Raw genomic sequence first — 20,837 nt, forward strand, 5'->3', positions numbered from 1 at the left:
CCGAAGAATTGCTGCTGTTGAACTATGGCGTTGGAGAAGACTCTTGAGAGTCCCTTGGACTGCAAGGAGATCAAACCAGTTAATCCTAAAGGAAATCAATCCTGAATATTCATTGGAAGCTTGATGCTGAAACTCCAATACTTGGCCGCATGATGGGAAGAACTGCCTCATTGGAAAAAACCCTGATTCTGGGGAAGATTGAAAGCAGGAGACGGAATGACAGAGGATAAGATGGTTGGATGGCATCACTGACTCAAGGGACATGAGTCAGCAAGCTCTGGGAATTGGTGATGGACAGGGAAGCCTGTCATGCTGTAGTCCATGGGGTCTCAAAGAGTTGGATATGACTGAGTGACTGAACTGAACTGAATAAAACTACATTAGATATTTTTATCTTAATCAAAAATTGGAATGCTCAATAAATAAAGCCACAAATTGATTTAATATATATAGTCCTGTTTACAGTAATATGATATATAAACTGTATATTTTAGCTTCACAGAAAGTATTTGGAAATAAATTGTTTTGCTATTTTTCCTAGGTGGCTCAATGAGTAAAGAACCCACCTGCAATGCAGGAGATGCCTGAGATGTGGGTTCAATTCCTGGGTTGGAAAGATCCCCTGGAGGAGGCATGGCAACTCACTCCAGTTTTCTTGCTTGGAGAATCCCATTGATAGAGGGGCCCAGTGGGCTACAGTCCATAGGGTCGCAAAGTGTCAGACAAGACCAAAGCGACTGAACACAAACACACATTTTAAAAATATTGCTTCAGAATGCTTTATGAATAGAATATAACATTAGAATGAAAGAATCACAAAATGCTATGTCTGGAGAGCAACTGTATTCCAGATGAGATTGGGCATGTTCATGGTGTTATGGCCATAGACCAAACTCTATTTCAAACTGCAAGCAAGAAAACTGTTGCCCTAAAATTTAAAATTACTTGATACTTCTGATGAACTTTCAGAAACAGTTTGCTCCTCTAAACACAAAGAGAAGTTGTTAATCACTTTTAACTTTTAAAACAAGATTTTTTTTCTTCCCGGTTATAATAGTGTTGTATGCCTGGAAAATTCCTGTCTTTATCAGTCAATATGTTGCTTTTAGCATACAAATCAAATGTTTCAACTTTTAAAAATGCAAAAAAAAAATGTGTTTCTTGTTTTTATTGCAACATACCACCTTTTTATCAAAAAGCAAATCTTGGCAGAAACAGAATACAAATTAATAGCAGAAACTTTAAAAGGGATGTTTGAACATCCAAGCCATCTCAAAGTCTCTAAAAAATGTTTTTTAATAACATAGTTTCTATTCAGAACAAATTAGCAAACATCAACCCCTTCATTTTCCCATCACCACTGAACAGCTGATTTGAGTTGAAAGTCTTAATGGTGCCTGACTAGCTTTAGTGCGTCAAGTCTTCTGATCATAAAAGAAAATAAAATTACTTGGGGGCTGGGAAAGGCAGGAAGGATGCAATACAGTCAGCAGTGACCAAAAGCCATGACTACAATTTAAATTATCATCATTGATATGAACATATTTCATTAGTTTAAATAAAGAATCCCAAAGCAATTGAGTTGTTGAAATTCTTATTAGCCAATTTGATGAGATTATGTGCCTAGACTATTAAAACTTTTTCCGATGGTAAAAATCCAGTTCCTGTGGAAGGAGAATTTATAACCCCCTAAAGGAGTCAAGACAGTTCTACAAGAATAAGACAGATATATAATCAAATATTTTAACAGATTACTGAGAAATTCAGAAGTGAACAAAGCACATAATTTGAGGCATAATGATAAACTCTTGGGATTATGCTTCATTTGAACCTACCATACCAGGAGGCATGGTATAACAAATTAATCTGTTGTGAATTTCCAACATATGTAGACAAATAACTCGCATGCAATATGACACCTTCTTGCTGATTCATATAACCTCTTTGAAATAGATCTTGGTATCAGACACTTAAGTTCAATGATGACATGAGAGCTTGTCAAAGGAGAACATAGGAGCAAATATTTCTCAGTTCTCTGTATTCTTAACTTGGACATGACTCACCATTTGTGGCTAAAATCACATTGTGTAAGGTGAATTTGAGCTGGACTGAAGCTTCACTGGTAGGGGTGGTGGTGGTGATGGTGGTGGTGTGTATGTGAGAGAGAGAGAGAGAGAGAGAGAGAGAGAGAGAGAGGAAGGTTGGGGTGAGGAGGATTCCATTATGTCTTACTGTGGGTGCTGTCCAATAGAGTAGGAAGGAAACTGAACCTTGCTTCCTTTGTACCCAGGTATGGTCTAAACTCTGAACTGAGTCAGTTTTTAACATGTGAACCCATGAATCAGACTCTCCGGGTTTCTTTGAGCACATACATGTCTGTAAACATTTACTAAGAGTCTGCATGCTACAGCAACTAGTTTCCTCATAATAAGCCTTTTTCTGTGCTCTGTTAATCACACCTAAAATGAAATTAATCCCCCACTTCACAGAGCAATTTCTTTTGAGAACAGAAACTAGACTTTGCATTTCTTGCATTGGCTCACACAGATTACTGTCCATAGAACAACTACAAACAGTGGTAAAGTAATCCATACTGAGCACGCAATCCAGATTTCGTAGTCTTTTGAAAAATATCATTGGTTCTTTTTCCATACACACACACAAAGTTTAACTGGAATCAGACATCTTTTCCCCATATTGAAGACGTTAGCATCATTCCATCCACCAGAGAGTGCTCCTGTTCTCCCGGTGAGACTGTGAGTGCTGTTTGCCTAAGGGAAGACACCTTCAGAAGTCACCTCTATCCAAAGAACAGCTCACTCTAAACATCACTGGATACAACTATCTCTTCTGTGTCATGATAAGAGATGGGTTCCCTTTGAAGTAGAAATAATCCTGTCCATAGTGTATACTTTTCAAGAGTGCAGAATTCCTTTTATACAGCAGGGAACTGCTGGGGTCAGTAATTTTGAAGGTCCAACAGATTGGAAATTTTATGAGATACTGGCTTGAATATCACATGACTTTGAGGTACAAAATGTTTTCTTGGACACATCAAAATAAAAACTCATGAAACAAAGTCTATTATGTGTATTATATATAAAGTAGGGTGGGAGAAAAAAAGGTAGAGTGTTCACAATAGATTGCCAATTCACAGCAACTTCTAGATTCTCTCCATTATATACACTTTCTAAGAGATAAATTTATTGTTGGAAATAAGGCAGTAAATAAGGATGGCAGATTTTCCAATAATGAGTTTAATTATAAACACAGGGTTTATGCAGGCTATGCTGACTACTAGACTCTCTGCTATTAGCCTCCCATTGAACTGTAGATGCTCCCAAGTTTGATTAACAGACTTGCAGAATTTTAGATCCAGAAATAACATTAAATAAAACAAAAAGGTTAATGCTCATGCTGTCACTGTGATTGCCATTCATAATGCTCTGTCAATCACACCTAAAATGAAATTATTCCCCCACCTCACAAAGCAATCTCTTGTGACAATAGCAACTAAACTTTGCATTTCTTGTACTGGCTCACACAGATTACTGTTCGTATTTGAATTGGCATTATTTTAGTTATCTTTTACTATGTAACCTACAAACATATATTCACTTAACCTTACAATATTAAAGAATAGATAATATCATTCATAGGCAAATAATGAGTGAGTGAAGTCACTCAGTCATGTCTGACTCTTTGCGACCCCGTGGATTGTAGCCTACCAGGTTCCTCCATCCATGGGATTCTCCAGGCAAGAGTACTGGAGTGGGTTGCCATTCCCTTCTCCAGGGAGTCTTCCTGACCCAGGAATTGAACCTGGGTCTCCCGCATTGCAGGCAGACGCTTTAACCTCTGAGCCACCAGGGAAGCCCAATATCATTCATAGTCTATAGATGAAGAAATTGAGACTTACTAGGTTTAGTAGTCCTAAAAAATCACAAAGTCACTGGCAGAATTTCAACCTTGTTATATCTGTCAGCAAAACTGTATTTTCCCCATTACACCATATTAAATCTAGCCTAGTTGTTTAAAAATGACCTTGAATTACAAATATTGGAAATTTCTGACAAGACTGCACTTCTGTGAGCCCTTCCATTTTGCTTGTAATAATCAATCTATTTCCTTAAATAATCAATCTACTATTTCCAAACTGTCTACGAATCACTGCAAACAAATTGTACAACATCTTACTTAAGAATCACTAAAATAATTTATTGTATTTTTTGGTGATCAAAAGACTAACTCTACTAGGTATTAAGGATACAATGAAGGAAATGGTGTACACACAAATACTTTCTAGCGTGGCATGTCAACAATAATTTATGTGCACATATTATTTTTCACTTGAATAAAGGGAAAACATGTTTATCACATTTGTAGATACACAGAAGAATCTTATACATTCTTATGTCAGTATTCACATGCAATCATTAGTTCATTCCTTAAATAATTAATGAACATCTAAATATGCCATGCATTGGGGGATCACACTGTAATGTGAGACATTACACAGTGTGAGTCACATGATAATGGGAAACACAGAATATAAACAAGTAAATTGATTATATTGACCTGTATACACACACACACACACACACACATATGTGAGGACTGTACATATAACTACATATATGTATATAATTTCAGCTTAGAAAAAATGCTAGAGAGAAACATAAAACAGGGTAAAACAAAAAGGAAAATGTTATTTTATATATTGTAGAATCAGAATACAAATACAACATAGAAGAATACCAGTACTTTATTAAATAACTGGGCACTTTAAGGCAAGGCTGCTTTTTCCTCTTTCTAAACACTAGGCAGGAAAACATTTCATTAAAAATGGACCAATGGCAATCTATATATAATACCTTTTGCAAAAATGGTACATTAAGTTTTCCCAAGAATGCAGAGCTGTAGGTTTTACATTTGTGGATTTAATGTTGGAGAACCTGAGTAAAGATTCTAAACAGACCTAAAAAACAATTATACCTGGGAGCTAGAATATCACCGCTGTACCATTTTATTTCATCTGCTTACGTGAGGAAACAATTTTATGAGGAGAATAAGCATTATTGTACAATTAAGATTGGTTGTGAAGCCAGTTTTAATCTATTTTCCCTGGCCCTGTTTTCCTGCCTGTGATAAAGTTCAAAGACATTAAATCTACAGTATTAAATTTTAATGCTGAAGCTCAGTTTTCACAATCAAAAGTGAAGCATTAGCAAAACCAAACCAAAGAAGACTTCAGATACATAAGCAAAAAAAAAAAGTACCACCAACAAAAAATATTGTGTACAATTTCTCTCCTAAGGAAAAACAAAACACAAATTCATTCTTAAAATTAACTACTTAATTTAATTTGTGCTTTAATGTCTTCTAATAAACTTAGTTTTAGAAGATTGAATAAGATATTACTCCTTAAATTATTCTACTTGGGAATTTTGTATTGTGATGAAAAGAAAGAGGAACAACCAGACTCTTGGAGAAAGTTTAAGGATAAAGAAAACTTTGATAATTTCAAAATTTGGCTTTGAGGCTCTCCTAATTTATCTTCAAGGATACACAGTGTCTAACACCTTGAATACACCATCTACTAAATGAATCACCACCTGACATCGAAGTAAAAGAACGTGTAGAAAATATCAAATCAGGCAAACCCTTCATTTTATCAGCATAAGAAATATTAAATAATTATTTTTATACTCTTAACAAATTAAAAAAATAAATAAAACCTCTACTCATACAATGCCAAGAGGGCCAAGACTTGTCCAAAATTTGGGAAATGGTCAATCTCACATTCAAATTCTACACAGAAACAACCCTGGATAGCTTATGAAAACTGACAGAACCCCTGCTCAAGGTGATAAGGCTGCAGGCATTGTATACACTTAGCGACTGGCAGCAGAATAAACACCGACAGTTTGACAGGTCATCATTTTGAAAGCCATACAATCTTTTTAAGACACGGAGATACTGGTAGTGGAACTTTAATTTTAGACACATGTCTAGTAAATCTATACTGTGACTATTTGCTTGGCAATGCTTTCTCTTGATACATATTTTTGAAGATATTATACATGTATTTAGGTCCATGTGAAGGAATTGCTCCATTTATAAATAAATCTAGCAACCCACAAAAAAATTCATAATACTCTCAAAGTTCCTTGAGAGCTAGATTTGAAGTTTTATAAATTCAGTAATTAATTTTAAAAATTGCAGCTTGATAGAAAAACATTTGAGTTATAAAAACAAATAAATATTTTAAAATTAAGAATGCTTAAATAATTTAAGTGTCAACAATGTAAAAGGCACTGTAAATATTTGCGGTCCCTTTCACATAATATTTATATAATGTCAATATACCGGAACGTTTCAACACAATTTGGGAGTCAAAAAATAGAAATATAAAGAGGAGTTCTTTAATATTATTTAGGAAAAAAGTGCATTTAATTTGAAGTCCATGACTCATTTCCATTGAATGGCATAGATAATACAGATTAAATTCAGGGTATGGGGAAGCAACTACATTGATCTTGGAACTACACTGATCTTCGAAGGTGAAATGAAGCCCACTTCTGCCAACTTTACAATTATGAATATTTCGTTATCTAGAAGGCATCCCCAAGAAAAAGAAATGCAAAAAGGCAAAATAGTTGCCTGAGGAAGGCTTACAAATAATGAGAAGAGAAGCAAAAAGCAAAGGTAAAAAGGAAAGATATGCTTATCTGAATTTAGAGTTCCAATGAATTGCAAAAAGCAATAAGAGAACCTTCCTAAGTGAACAATGCAAAGAAATAGACGAAAACAACAGAATGGGAAAGACTAGAGATCCCTTCAAGAAAATTAGATATACAAAGGGAATATTTCATGTAAAGATGGGCACAATAAGGGACAGAAACAGTATGAATATAACAAAAGCAGAAAATATTAGGAAGAGGTGGCAAGAATACACAGAAGAACTATACAAAAAAGATCTTAATGGTGCAGATAACCATGATGGTGTGATCACTTACCTGGAGCCAGGCATCCTGGAATGTGAAGTCAAGTGGGCCTTAGGAAGGATCACTATGAAGAAAGTTGGTGGAAGTGATGGAATTCCAGTTGAGCTATTTCAAATCCTAAAAGATGATGCTGTGAAAGTGCCGCACTTAAGATGCCAGCAAATTTGAAAAACTCAGCAGTGGCCACAGGACTGGAAAAGGTCATTCCAGTCCTGGAATGCCTTTCTTTAGGATTTTCATTCCAATCCCCAAAAAAGGCAATGCCAAAGAATGTACAAACCACTGCACAATTACACTTATCTCACATGCTAGCAGAATACTGCTCAAAATTCTCCAAGTTAGGCTTCAGCAATACATGAACTGAGAACTTCCAGATGTTCAAGCTGGATTTAGAAAAGGCAGAGGAACCAGAGACCAAACTGCCAACATCCACTGGATCATTGAAAAAGCAAGAGAGTTCCAGAAAAACATCTACTTCTGCTTTATTGACTATGCCAAAGCCTTTGATTGTGTGGATCACAACAAACTGTGGAATATTCTTAAACAGATGGAAATACCAAACCACCTTACCTGCCTTCTAAGAAATCTGTATGCAGGTCAAGAAGCAAAAGTTAGAACTGGACATGGAAGAATAGACTGGTTCCAAATTGGGAAAGGAGTATGTCAAGGCTGTATATTGTCACCCTGCTTATTTAACTTATATCCAGAGTACATCAAGTGAAATGCTGGGTTGGATTAAGCACAAGCTGGAATCAAGATTGCTGGGAGAAATATTAATAACCTCAGATACGCAGATGACACCACTCTTATGGCAGAAAGCACAGAGTAACTAAAGAGCCTCTTGAGGAAAGGAAAGAGCAGAGTGAAAAAGCTGGCTTAAAACTCAACATTCAAACAACTAAGATAATGGCAGCTGGTCCCATCAGTTCAGTTCAGATCAGTCGCTCAGTCGTGTCCGACTCTTTGTGACCCCATGGAATGGAGCACGCCAGGCCTCCCTGTCCATCACCAACTCCCGGAGTTTACTCAAACTCATGCCCATCAAGTCGGTGATGCCATCCAACCATCTCACCCTCTGTCGTCCCCTTCTCCTCCTGCCTCCAATCCTTCCCAGCATCAGGGTCTTTTCCAATGACTCAAGTCTTCGCATGAGGTGGCCAAAGTTGGAGTTTCAACTTCAGCATCAGCCCTTCCAATGAACACCCAGGACTGCTCTCCTTTAGGATGGACTGGTTGGATCTCCTTGCAGTCCAAGGGACTCTCAAGAGTCTTCTCCAACACCACAGTTCAAAAGCATCAATTCTTTGGCATTTAGCTTTCTTTATAGTCCAGTTCTCACATCCATACATAACCACTGGAAAAACCATAGCCTTGACTAGACAGATCTTTGTTGACAAAGTAATGTCTCTGCTTTTTAATATGCTCTCTAGGTTGGTCATAACTTTCCTTCCGAGGAGTAAGCGTCTTTTAATTTCATGGCTGCAATCACCATCTGCAGTGATTTTGGAGCCCCAAAAAATAAAGTCAGCCACTGTTTCCACTGTTTCCCCATCTATTTCCCATCATGGCAAATAGATAGGGAAACAAAGGAAACATTGATAGACTTCATTTTCTTGGGCTCCAAAATCACTGCAGTTGGTGATTTTAGCCATGAAATTAAAAGACACTTACTCCTTTGAAGGAAAGTTATGAAAAACTTCGGCAGTGTATTAAAATAACAGAGACATTACTTTCCTGACAAAGGTTCACATAGTCAAAGCTTTGGTTTTTATGTATGGGTGTGATAGCTGGACCATAAAGAAGGCTTAGTGCCAAAAATTTGAAGCTTTTGAAATGTGGTGTTGGAAAAGACTCTTGAGAGTCTCTTGGTCTGCAAGGAGATCCAATCAGTCCATCCTAAAGAAGTCAATCCTGAATATTCATGGAAGGAATGATGCTGAAGCTGAAGCTCCAATCCTTGGCCATCTGATGCAAAGAGCCAACTCATTAGAAAATACCCTGATGCTGGGAAAGATTGGATGCAGGAGGAGAAGGGGATGGAAGAGGACTAGATGTTAGAAGGCATCACCAACTCAGTGGCTGTGAATTTGAGAAAGCTCTGGGAGATGGTGAAAGACAGGGAAGCCTGGGATGCTGCAGTTCACGGGGTCACAACGATTTGGACACAACTGTGTGACTAAACAACAACAAAGAAGCTATTCATACTTCCAGTTATGAATTTAGATGTCTCTCTCCTCAAATAAAGCTTCCTGGACCTGAAGCTCTTTCAACTTAATCTAATCAACATCAGTTTCTTCAGACTTGCTGTGGGCTCTGTTCTCTTAAGTTAGGCTTTCTCCCTGTTGCTGAGACTCCTCCTGCCTTCAGTAGATACATGTCCAAGCGAGATTTCATGCTTTGCCACCTCAGCCATTCTCCTGCCAATGTCCTTACCCTCACTGCCTGACTTTACTGCAATCAGAAACAATAAAACAAAACAAAACCCTTCTGATGAAATCCTATCCCTACATTAATGCAAATTCATTCTGTCCACTGAAAGTTGCTGCATAAAACATATACAGCCATGTAGATTAATGCTACAATGAATTTCTGGTCTCTAGCTTCATATGAACCAATAGGTCTCTCTGGCAATTCTTCCATTTTCCCTAATTATCTCTGTTTTGCCACCACAGCTCTTTCAAAACTTATTTGCTGTCTATAAACTTTCAACCTTATTACCTCTAATGTTTTCTAGTATACTTTCTCTCTTAGCAGATAATCTCATCATCCTTTTCTCCGAAAAAAGAGAACATATTTCTTAACAATTCCCTTAACTTCTTGATAGCATGCATGGTAGCTTGCTCGTAAATACACCATTCTCTCTTTACTCCCTTCTCCCATCACTAAGGAAAATTATATTCTTGGTGCCTAAGATCAAACATTCCACCTAATTCTGGATCCAACTGTCTTTCTCTTGGACATCTAACAATGAGCACATGACTTTCCTTTATCGTCTTTCTCTTACTCCCTACAGCCCTGATCTGTGAGCATTCAAGCATACTCATCTCTCTTCCATTCTGAAAATTATTCCCCTCCATTTCAATAAGTCATTTAATGACTGCTCTCATAGCCCAACAGGGTTAATATGGTTACCCTTATCTCTTCTACTCATTACCTTTCTTTTTATTTTTCAACTTGCTACAATTTAAACATATGGTATTACTGCTCCACTGATACTTTCCTAACAAATCACAATTATTTGCAGCATGTTTTATGTACCAGACATGGTTCTGGATCTATCACATTACTAAATAATTTAGGTTATACCTATCTATGAGTTAGTAACATGTTCAATGTCACTTGATTTTAAGTAACACAACAAAAATGTGAACAGTCCAACATCAGTGGCCACATTCCTAACCCATCGCTTTACTGCCTCTCCTTAGTTACTGATGAATCCTGAGTTCCTAAATTCAACGGGACTCTCTTCAGTCTTCATATTATTGCTAATTAGCTATGTTGCCAACCTGTCTTTATTTCTTAAAATTCTGTCTTCTTAGGTTCCATGAGTATAAGACTTCAATGACCATCCTTGCACATACATACTTAACTACTGAATTGGAATAAGTATTTTTGTAAAATGGAGTAGTATTAGGATCATAAGACTTTAGGAAAATTAATAATAACATCTCATGTGATAGTTTACACAAAAGATACTGAAAGAAAGAAGAAACCTGATGCAAAATGACTATACATAAACTTGGGCATAACAGTAGGGAGCAGATATTTTCTCCCATCCTATGGGGATAGAGAGGAGGGAGAAGACATGAAGGTTTGTAAGGAATAAGCAATAATTACATAAATAGCTTTTATTTGTATCTGTATAGATTTTACTTGCAAATGAAATAATTTCAATATGTATACCTTAAGGTGTACCAGTCATTTCTTTTTCTTCAAATTAGGTAACATTCCATAGTAATCTTGATTTCCCAATTGTAATGAGGTCTAAAAATGTTTTCTGATATCATTCTATGAGTAATTAAGTAACAAAAGATCTGAAGAAAGACACATGACTTTCTACTATAAAATCATGAACATTTTCATTTTTCAAATCTCAATTATTTTCATACTAAACTTATTTTATGATTCTAGGTTAATTATTTTGTTTCCATCTGACTAGATTTGTCAGACTCTTTGTGACCTCATAGACTATAACCTACCAGGCTCCTCCATCCATGGGATTTTCCAGGCAAGAATACTAGAGTGGGTTACCATTCCCTTCTCCAGGGGATCTTCCCTACCCAGGGATCGGAACCTGGTCTCCTGCATTGCAGGCAGACTCTTTACCCTCTGAGCCACTAGGAAAGCAAGATAAATGTAACTCATTCCTTATTACTAAGTAAATACATCCGAAGACAGAAAATTGATCTAAGACAGATTTTTAACCCACAGTTTTGAAATTCTCCATGACTCAATGGTAATTTCTGATTCTAAATTCTTCCAGGTTCATAAATTTACTCTAGCACTAGATACTTAGCATTATGCAGTTTCCTTGGTCACCATAAATCCCACATTGATAACCAGAGGTTTTGCCATCATAAATCTGCTACACCCATGCACATCAGAGTGAGATTCACACTGAGACAATAGCAAAAATGCAGAGGTTTAAAAACAAAGACAAATCTTAAATCAGACAGAGAAGTAAGGTAAGATGATTGGCAGTGAGACAGTAGTTCTCAACCACAGCACTGAAGCCAGAACCCATGCAATGACATATATCATCAATATGGTAAAAGAGTAAAACTAGCACTTTGAAATTCTGTGTCTAGGGAAAATATGTTTAAAGGAAGAAGATGAAATAAAAATATGTTCACAGAAATAAAAACTGAGACATATGGCCACAAAAAAACCATCAAAATGGGAAATTTGAAAAAATATATACTTCAGGCCAAAGAAAAGCAATTCTAGATAAAGATGTAAGAGGGAAAAAAAGCAAGAAAAGTAGAACATATATGGGTATATATAAAATAAATATTAATCGCACATGATAGTAATGGTAAAATTTTTTAGAATAAAAATGATGATATTAAAAACTTGAACAATAATAATCTATCATGTGAGAGGTGGATATATTGAGTAAATGGAGTTAAAATGCTATGTTTGCTGAGAGGAGGATTAAGACATTGATTAACATTAGATGCTGATAAAGTATGCCTGTTGTAAATTCTAGAGGAAGTATTAAATAAAAGCAGAGTATATAACTTGCAAATTAGTACAGGAGAAAAGAGGAAATTGAAAAATAAAATATATATTAATCCAAAAGAAGGCAAGAAAGGACAAAAAAGGAACCTAGATTAGGGAAGGCAAATAGAATGTAACATAATGGTAGAATGTATTAGATGGCAGACCTAACTCTAAATGTATTATCAAATATATTTCACTTAAATACATGTAATGCTCTTATTTTTAGGCATAAATAGTCTAATTGGTATCAAATAATGAATTCTATAGTTTCTCAAGAGTTAGAAATGGCATGAAGGAATACAGGGAAAGTTGTAAGTAAAGGGTAGTAAAAAGAAAGTTTACCAAATATACTAATGGAAGGGAACTTGTTTTGCTCTATTCATAGAAAAAAATAATAATGCTATATAATAAAATACTTAATAAAATAATAATACTTTAAGGAAGAAAGTATTATTAGAAGTAGAAGGTTTATAATAATAATTTAAGAATGTTATTTACAAAGAAACCTATTTAGAAATAAAAATAAGTTCAGATCTTGAAATGTTGCAGATATTTAAAAGGATATTATTTAAAAGGCAGTTTATAACAATACATGTAGAAAATAAAAAAAATACTTTAAAATATCATGAAGATAAACTTCTCAAGTTTATAAAAAGAATTAGAAAATATGACTTTTATTTTTTATCGACTATGGAAAAATAGAATCAGTAACTTAAAATTCCCACAAGGAAAATTCTAGTCCACATTGACTTCATAAGACCATCTATCAAACATGTAAGGAGAAAATTCTTCCAGTTTTATATAACTAATAGAGAATATAAAAAGAAGAAATCCTCTCCACTATATTTCATGAGGCTAACTTAACCTTAGTATCAGATTACAACAGAGAAAATTTCAGGTAACCTTAGTCAAGAACATCAATGTAAAAACCTTAAGCAAGTGGTAGTAAATAAAAATATATATATAAGTATGGAAACATTAATGAAATTATAATTTTGTAAAAATATAAAAATCAGGTTTACCCCAGGAATACATGAAGTTGCCTATATCTTACCAAAGTTAATGAAAGAAAAAAGAAACTATATTTAGCAGTGTAAAGTTTGCATCTTCTTCTCTGATATTGATAATAATCAAGGATGCTTACTACTGTTATTTAATACTTTCATTCAACATTGTCCTAGAGGACCTAGTCAGTATACTAGGCAAATAGAGATAAAATATATTAAAATTAGAAAGGAAGAGACAAAATCATTATTCACAGATGATATGCAAAGAAGTCAGAATTTACAGATAAATTATCATAATTAAAGAGTGGAGCAAGAATGCTGGATATAAAATCAATATAAAATATCAGTGCCATTCCCATATATCAGCAACCAACAGAAAATGGGGTGTAAAAAGATACTATTTTCCTTTCATACAGTATAATACCACTCATACAGTATAATTACCAACATGCAAGTGAGAATGTACCTAAAATATGTTGAGAGAAATAAGATACATATTACTACAACATCCATTTATATGACCACTAAAACCAGGTAAACTATCTGTATAAAGAAGAATGATGGAACTTTTAGGATAATGAAAATCCTATATAACTTGGGAGTAGTGATTACATTGGTGAATTCAATCACTGACAGCCTTGTGGACTTAACATTTGTGCATTTTATGGTATTTAAGTTAAATTTCAATAAAAAATAAACAAGATACTATATTAAAAATAAATTTGTACTTTTTTCTTTTCCCATGCATTAAAAAAAAAAGTTGCAGGGAATTCCCTGGAGATCTAGTGGTGAAGACTCTGTGCTTCCAATGCAAGGGGCACAGATTTGAACCCTAGGTGGTCAATCCTTAAGGAAGTCAGTCCTGAATGTTCATTGGAAGGATTGACACTGAAGCTGAAGCTTCAACACTTTGGCCACCTGATGCAAAGAGCTAACTCATTAGAAAAGACCCTGATGTTGGTAAAGATTGAAGGCAGGAGCAGAAGGGGATGACAGAGGATGAGATGGTTGGATGGTATGACTGACTCAGTGGACATGAGTTTGAGAAAGCTCCGGGAGATGGTGAAGGATAGGGGAACCTGGCATGTTGCGGTCCATGGGATCACAAAGAGTCAGACATGACTGAGAGACTGAATTGAACTGACTGAGGCGCTAAGATCCCACATGCCCTGCAGCACAACCAAGAAAACAAAAAATTAAAATAACAGTAAGAATAAGAAAATAATTTCAAAAAATAAGCACTTTTTAAAAAGCTACAAAAAATTCCAGGTAGACGAAGCAGTTCAATTTAGAAGACAGAATTGTAAATCCTTCAGAGTATAACTGAGCATATTTTTACGACTCTTTAGTATGGAATGATTTTTTGAGTAAGACTAAACAGCAATAATCACAAGAGAGAAAATTCATAATTCTACTAAATTTAAAGGTACTGTATCTAATGACAATTAAATGCAAGAAGAGGAGATGATTTGCAATATAAATAACAGAAGATTAATTTTCAAAATATGCATACAGCTCTTAGACTCAATTATATAAACAAAGATAACCCAATAGAAAATGGCCAAAGGACTGGAGTAGGCAATTAACTCAAAAAAACAAAACAAAACAAAACATGAAAAGTGAAAGAATGCAGGAAAAGATGCAGAATCCTTTTATAATCAGGGAAATTCAAGTTGAAAGAAAAAGATATATCATTATACATTGAATAACCTAATAAAAATATAAAATCTAACAAAACCAACATTTGGTGCAGTGTGAATTCGAAGCACTACTGGAGGTATGTGAATTGGTAAATATTTAGGTGGGTAGGTTTGAGATTATGTTTCCTTGTGTTGCAGCAATTCTACTTCTGGATACAAATCCTATAGAAACACACACACTAGTACAATGTTATATATCCAAGATGCATGTCTAAGAATCTTCCAAACATCATTACTTATGATAGCCTAAAAGTGGAAACAGTAGATTGTGATACATATATACAATAGAAACAGGCTACTGTAGATAATGACACATGTATCCAATAGAAAATGATACAGCAATATAAACAAATAAACAATACGTAACAACAAGAATAAATAACACAAAATGAAGAATACAAAAAGAAAAAGGAAAATATGCAAAGTGGGTTCATTCATAAATTGAATACTGGAAAAATGAATATTTAAGGATGCACCCTTAGATGATAAATTATATTCAAGATGCAAAGAAATGAATATAAAATTCAGGCGAGGGTGGGATGTTTCGAGAGAACAGCATCAAAACATGTATATTATCTAGGGTGAAACAGATCACCAGATCAGGCTGGATGCATGAGACAAGTGCTCTGGCCTGGTGCACTGGGAAGACCCAGAGGAATCGGGTGGAGAGGGAGGTGGGAGGGGGGACCGGGATGGGGAATACATGTAAATCCATGGCTGATTCATGTCAATGTATGACAAAAACCACTACAATATTGTAAAGTAATTGGCCTCCAACTAATAAAAATAAATGAAAAAATTAAAAAAAAAAACCTATAAACAAAGATTTTATATTGTTGGACTTTGTTTTGGAGGTATTTGATTCATACTTTCAAATGTATTACTTCTACTTCACTACCTCTGTGCTTTCATCCTGCTGCTTAAGCAATGAACTGCCTACACAAATTAAAATCAGCTGCAGACAAAAAAAAAAAAAAAAATTCAGATTAATGGTGATGCCACTGAGAAAAGATGTCAGGGATATGAACAAGAAGTAATATAATGAAGCTTTTAGGATGCTTGATATGTTCTATTTCTTTACCATAGTAGTGGTTGTTTCATTTACAATAATTAAATAAATTATCCTTGTGCTTTATGAAGTTTTCTATTACTATATGTTTGCTATGCTTCATTATTAATCAAATAAAAACACATTAAGATAGTTTCAACTTCTCTAGCATAAATTTACCAAAACGTTTTTTATTGCTAATTAGAATAACTCTAAATTTCAATTTGTCTAAATTTTCTGCATCCTATACCTCAGCACTGGAAAGAAACACCTACTGAAGAACTTACTGTCAATGCAGTTAGAGATTTATAGCTATGAACTTAGGTTTGCACATTCAATTACCTTAAGTTTTTCCGTACCAAAAATATCTAAAAATGGCGTATCGAAACTATAGAAAAGTCATTTCTCCAGAGGTTTTTACATCTCTTGTTGAGAAAGTTAGTGTCCCAGCAATTCATGAAAGATCCTTTATAGGCACTCAACTTCTTCTTACATGTGATCTAAAGTATATAAAAGAGTTCATTTCCTTCAAACCATTTTCTTTCTACTTATTACATGACATAGACAGTGAGATACTGTAATGTCACTTTTATAGTCTTTCCCTCTTATTATATGAAATTTATCAAAGCTCTTATTCTGATTTTGTGTATCTTACAAACTGAAAACCAAACAGCTAGGCATTGTGTAAATACTAAATTCACCACTGTATAAAATTATTATAGTGAATAGAAGGTTATGCTAGTTCCCCAGGCAACAATAGGTTTATTCTTTCCCTTTATTTTAAGACATAGAAAAAAATTATTGCTTAATACTTCTAGTGAGTATGCAAGGTCCTCTAACCTCTCGCCTCTTCATTTCTCTCAAACTATAATACAGACTTTAATGTATACTGCGACTATAGTGCATGGAAAGCAAGCCAACAAAACCACATTACTATAGGAAAGAACAGATTTATCAATGTGTCTGGTCTTACTTTGCGAACACCTCGGCCAAGCTCTTCTCCATAGTTGGTTCCAAGAATTTCAAAATGGACATTGGGATTGCCTCCATTTTCTCCAAATTCTAGCTCTCCAGTTAATCCACTGACTCCACCCTAAAAGAGAGAAAAGAAATTCATGTAAGATTTTTGAAGATGTAGAATAATAAAAAGAGGATGTCATAAAAACATGATTTTCTTCTATAAAATAAATATTTTCTCAAGCATGCAATTATTAACAGGCTGTTCTTTAGCAGATGCACAGCATTAATAGAAGTGCAATTGAAAGCAACCTTAAGTATCACTGAATTAAATCCCATCCAATCAACTGAAAAGGAAACTCTGACCCAAAGAGTCAAATTGGTACTCAAAATGACATGTTTGCATTGATACTAAACTTCAGGCTAGGATTTTTGCCAGCATATACTGAACATGCATGGATCCATTAGTCAAAATACAAGATACTTCCAGAGAGCGTAGAATCTACTCCAGAAACAAGTTTTGACAACACTCTTTCTCCAGCACAATTTCATTCTAATTTGAGCTAGAATTACACTGGAAATCTTCAAAGCCATGGTTTTCAACTATTCGAGCTTTGCATTTTCTCCTTTAAATATCTTTTTCCAAGATAAAAAACCTAAATTAGTCTTGAATGCTGTTTTTGCTCTTAAACAGTAGTTCTAGCTATTGTGATTCACTGGGAATTTCCAAGCTTCATCTTTCATTCAACATAACAGATGTTCACTTTTCCAACAGATGGCAATGTAGGTCAGACGTCTCTCTTTCTTGTTTACCATTCTTTTCTCAGTTGACTTTATCAGCCTTCACATTGTTTAGGATTTTACAAATGAATATAACATTCTGAGTCACCTTTAAACTATTTCTAACTTAGAATTTAGGTCCAATAATCATATATATCTGGGCAAATTATCACAGTTTGTAAATTGCTCCAATTTTCACCTATGTAATCAAGTTCAGTTGCTCAGTCATGTCCAACTCTTTAGGACCCCACGGACTGCAGCGTGCCAGACTTACCTGTCCATCACCAACTTCCAGAGCTTACTCAAACTCATGTCCATTGAGTCAGTGATGCCATCTAACTGTTTCATCCTTTGTCATCACCTTTTCCTCATGACTTCAATCCTTCCCAGCATCAGGGTCTTTTCAAATGAATCAGTTCTTGGCATCAGGTGGCCAAAGTATTGGAGTTTCAGCTTCAGCATCAGTCCTTCCAATGAATATTCAGGAGTGATTTCTTTTAGGATCTCCTTGCAGTCCAAGAGACTTAAGAGTCTCCTCCAACACTACAGTTCAAAAGCATCAATTCTTCAGCACTCAGTTTTGTTTATATTCCAACTCTCACATCCATACATGACTACTGGAAAAACCATAGACTTGACTAGACAGACCTTTGTTGGCAAAGTAATGTCTCTGCTTTTTTTATATGCTGTCTAGGTTGGTCATAACTTTTCTTTCAAGGAGCAAGGGGTTTTTAATTTCATGGTTGTAGTGACCATCTGCAGTCACTTTGGAGCCCCCCAAAATAAAGTCTCTCAGTGTTCCCACAGTTTCTGCATCTATTTGCCATGATGCAATGAAACAAGTTGCCATGATCTTAATTTACTGAATACTGAGTTTTAAGCCAAATTTTTTATTCTTCTCTTTCACTTTCATCAAGAGGCTCTTTAGTTCTTCTTTGTTACTACCATAAGGATGGTGTCATCAGTATATCTGAGGTTATTGATATTTTCCCCAGAATCTTGATTCTAGCTTCTGTTTCATCCAGACCAGCATTTCTCATGATGTATTCTGCATATAAGTTAAATAAGCAGGGTGACAATCCAGGGATGTCTGACTCTTTTTGCCTTGATGTACTTCTGTCCCTATTTGGAAACAGTCTGTTGTTTCATGTCCAGTTCTAACTGTTGCTTCCTGACCTGCATATAGTTTTCTCAGGAGGCAGGTCAGGTGGTCTGGTATTCCCATGTCTTGAAGAATTTTTCACAGTTTGTTGTGACCCACAGAATCAAAGACTTTGGCATAGTCAATAACGCAGAAATAGATGTTTTTCTGAAACTCTCTTGTTTTTCAATGATCCAGAAGGTGTTGGCAATATGATCTCTTGTTCCTCTGCCTTTTCTAAATCCAGCTTGAACATCTGGAAATTCACGGTTCATGTCCTGTTGAAGCCTGGATTGGAGAATTTTGAGCATTATTTTGCCAGCATGTGAGATGAGCGCAATTGTGCAGTACTTTGAACATTCTTTGGCATTGACTTTCTTTGGGATTGGAGTGAAAACTGATCTTTTCCAGACCTGCGGCCACTGTTGAGTTCTCCAAATTTGCTGGCATATTGAGTGCAGCACTTTCACAGCACCATCTTTTAGGATTTGAAATAGTTCACATGGAATTCCATCACTTCCACTAGCTTTGTTCATAGTGATGCTTCCTAAGGCCCACTTGACTATGAATTCCAGGATGTCTAGCTCTAGGTGAGTGATCATACCATCGTGATCATCTGGGTCATGAAGATCTTTTTTGTATAGTTCTCTGTGTATTCTTGCCACTTCTTCTTAATACCTTCTGCTTCTGTTAGGTCCATACCATTTCTTTCCCATTTTGTGCCCATCTTTGCATGAAATATTCCCTTGGTATATCTAATTTTCTTGAAGAGATCTCTAGTCTTTCCCATTCTATTGTTTTCCTCTATTTCTTTGCACTGATTACTGAGGAAGGCTTTCTTATCTCTTCTTGCTATTCTTTAGAACTCTGCATTCAAATGGGTATGTCTTTCCTTTTTTCCTTTGCCTTTAGCTTCTTTTGTTTTCTCAGATATTTGTAAGGTCTCCTCAGACAACAATTTTGCCTTTTTGCATTTTTTTTCTTGGGGATGGTCTTGATCACTGCCTCCCGTACAATGTCAGAAACCTCCATCCATAGTTCTTCAGGCACTCTGTCTATCAGATCTTATCCCTTGAATCTATTTGCCACTTCCACTGTATAATCGTAAGGGATTTGATTTAGGTCATACCTGAATGGTCTAGTGTTTTTCCCTACGTTCTTCACTTTTCGTCTCAATTTGGCAATAAGGAGTTCATGATCTGAGCCACAGTCAACTCCCGGTCTTGTTTTTGCTGACTGTATAAAGCTTCTCTATCTTTGCTGCAAAGAAGATAATCAATCTGATTCCGGTATTGACCACCTGGGGATGTCCATGTGTAGAGTCTCTTATGTTGTTGGAAGAGGGTGTCTGCGATGAGCAGTGCATTCTCTTGGCAAAATTATGTTAACCTTTGATCTGCTTAGTTTTGACCTCTGTAATGTTGGTACTTAAAAATATCCCATTTGCCATAATCTCTAACTCAACTTCTAGTCTTGTTTGGCAGGTTTTACGTCATCTGCTGTATCTCTTGCTTCATCTGTGTCTTGTAGTACATCACATGACACTGAGTTCACAGCAGCCATTAAAATAAATTATTCCTCACACATTCATTAAAATATTTAATCAATTTCATTTTTCTAACAGTAATAATCAATAAAACTGATCCTTCACTGTTATTTTTGAATAGCTTCTCTCGTTTTATCCAGTTTTATTAATAAAAATTTATAAATTTGAATTATCTGTGCTCTTCTCATATGTGATTTAACAGTCAACAGCATGAATTTTGAAGTCAGATTTCCTGGATGTCAGATTTTGAAGTCATATTTCAAATCCTAAAAGATGATGCTGTGAAAGTGCTGCACTCAATATGTCATCAAATTTGGAAAACTGAGCAGTTTCCACAGGAATGGAAAAGGTTAGTTTTCATTCCAATCCCAAAGAAAGGAAATGACAAAGAATACTCAAACTACTGCACAATTGCATTCATCTCACAC

General features: G+C 35.4%; 1 protein-coding gene across 1 annotated transcript in view; it reads right to left on the minus strand.

The window, feature by feature from the left end:
• Positions 1 to 20,837, minus strand: part of GRID2 (glutamate ionotropic receptor delta type subunit 2) — a 1,506,291-nt gene that overhangs the window by 540,471 nt on the left and 944,983 nt on the right. The window contains 1 exon segment of the mRNA XM_065907436.1: positions 16,959 to 17,078. Coding sequence (XP_065763508.1) covers positions 16,959 to 17,078 — 120 coding nt within the window.

Source organism: Muntiacus reevesi, chromosome 16 (assembly GCF_963930625.1).
Source record: "Muntiacus reevesi chromosome 16, mMunRee1.1, whole genome shotgun sequence".
Classification (NCBI taxonomy): Eukaryota; Metazoa; Chordata; class Mammalia; order Artiodactyla; family Cervidae; genus Muntiacus; species Muntiacus reevesi.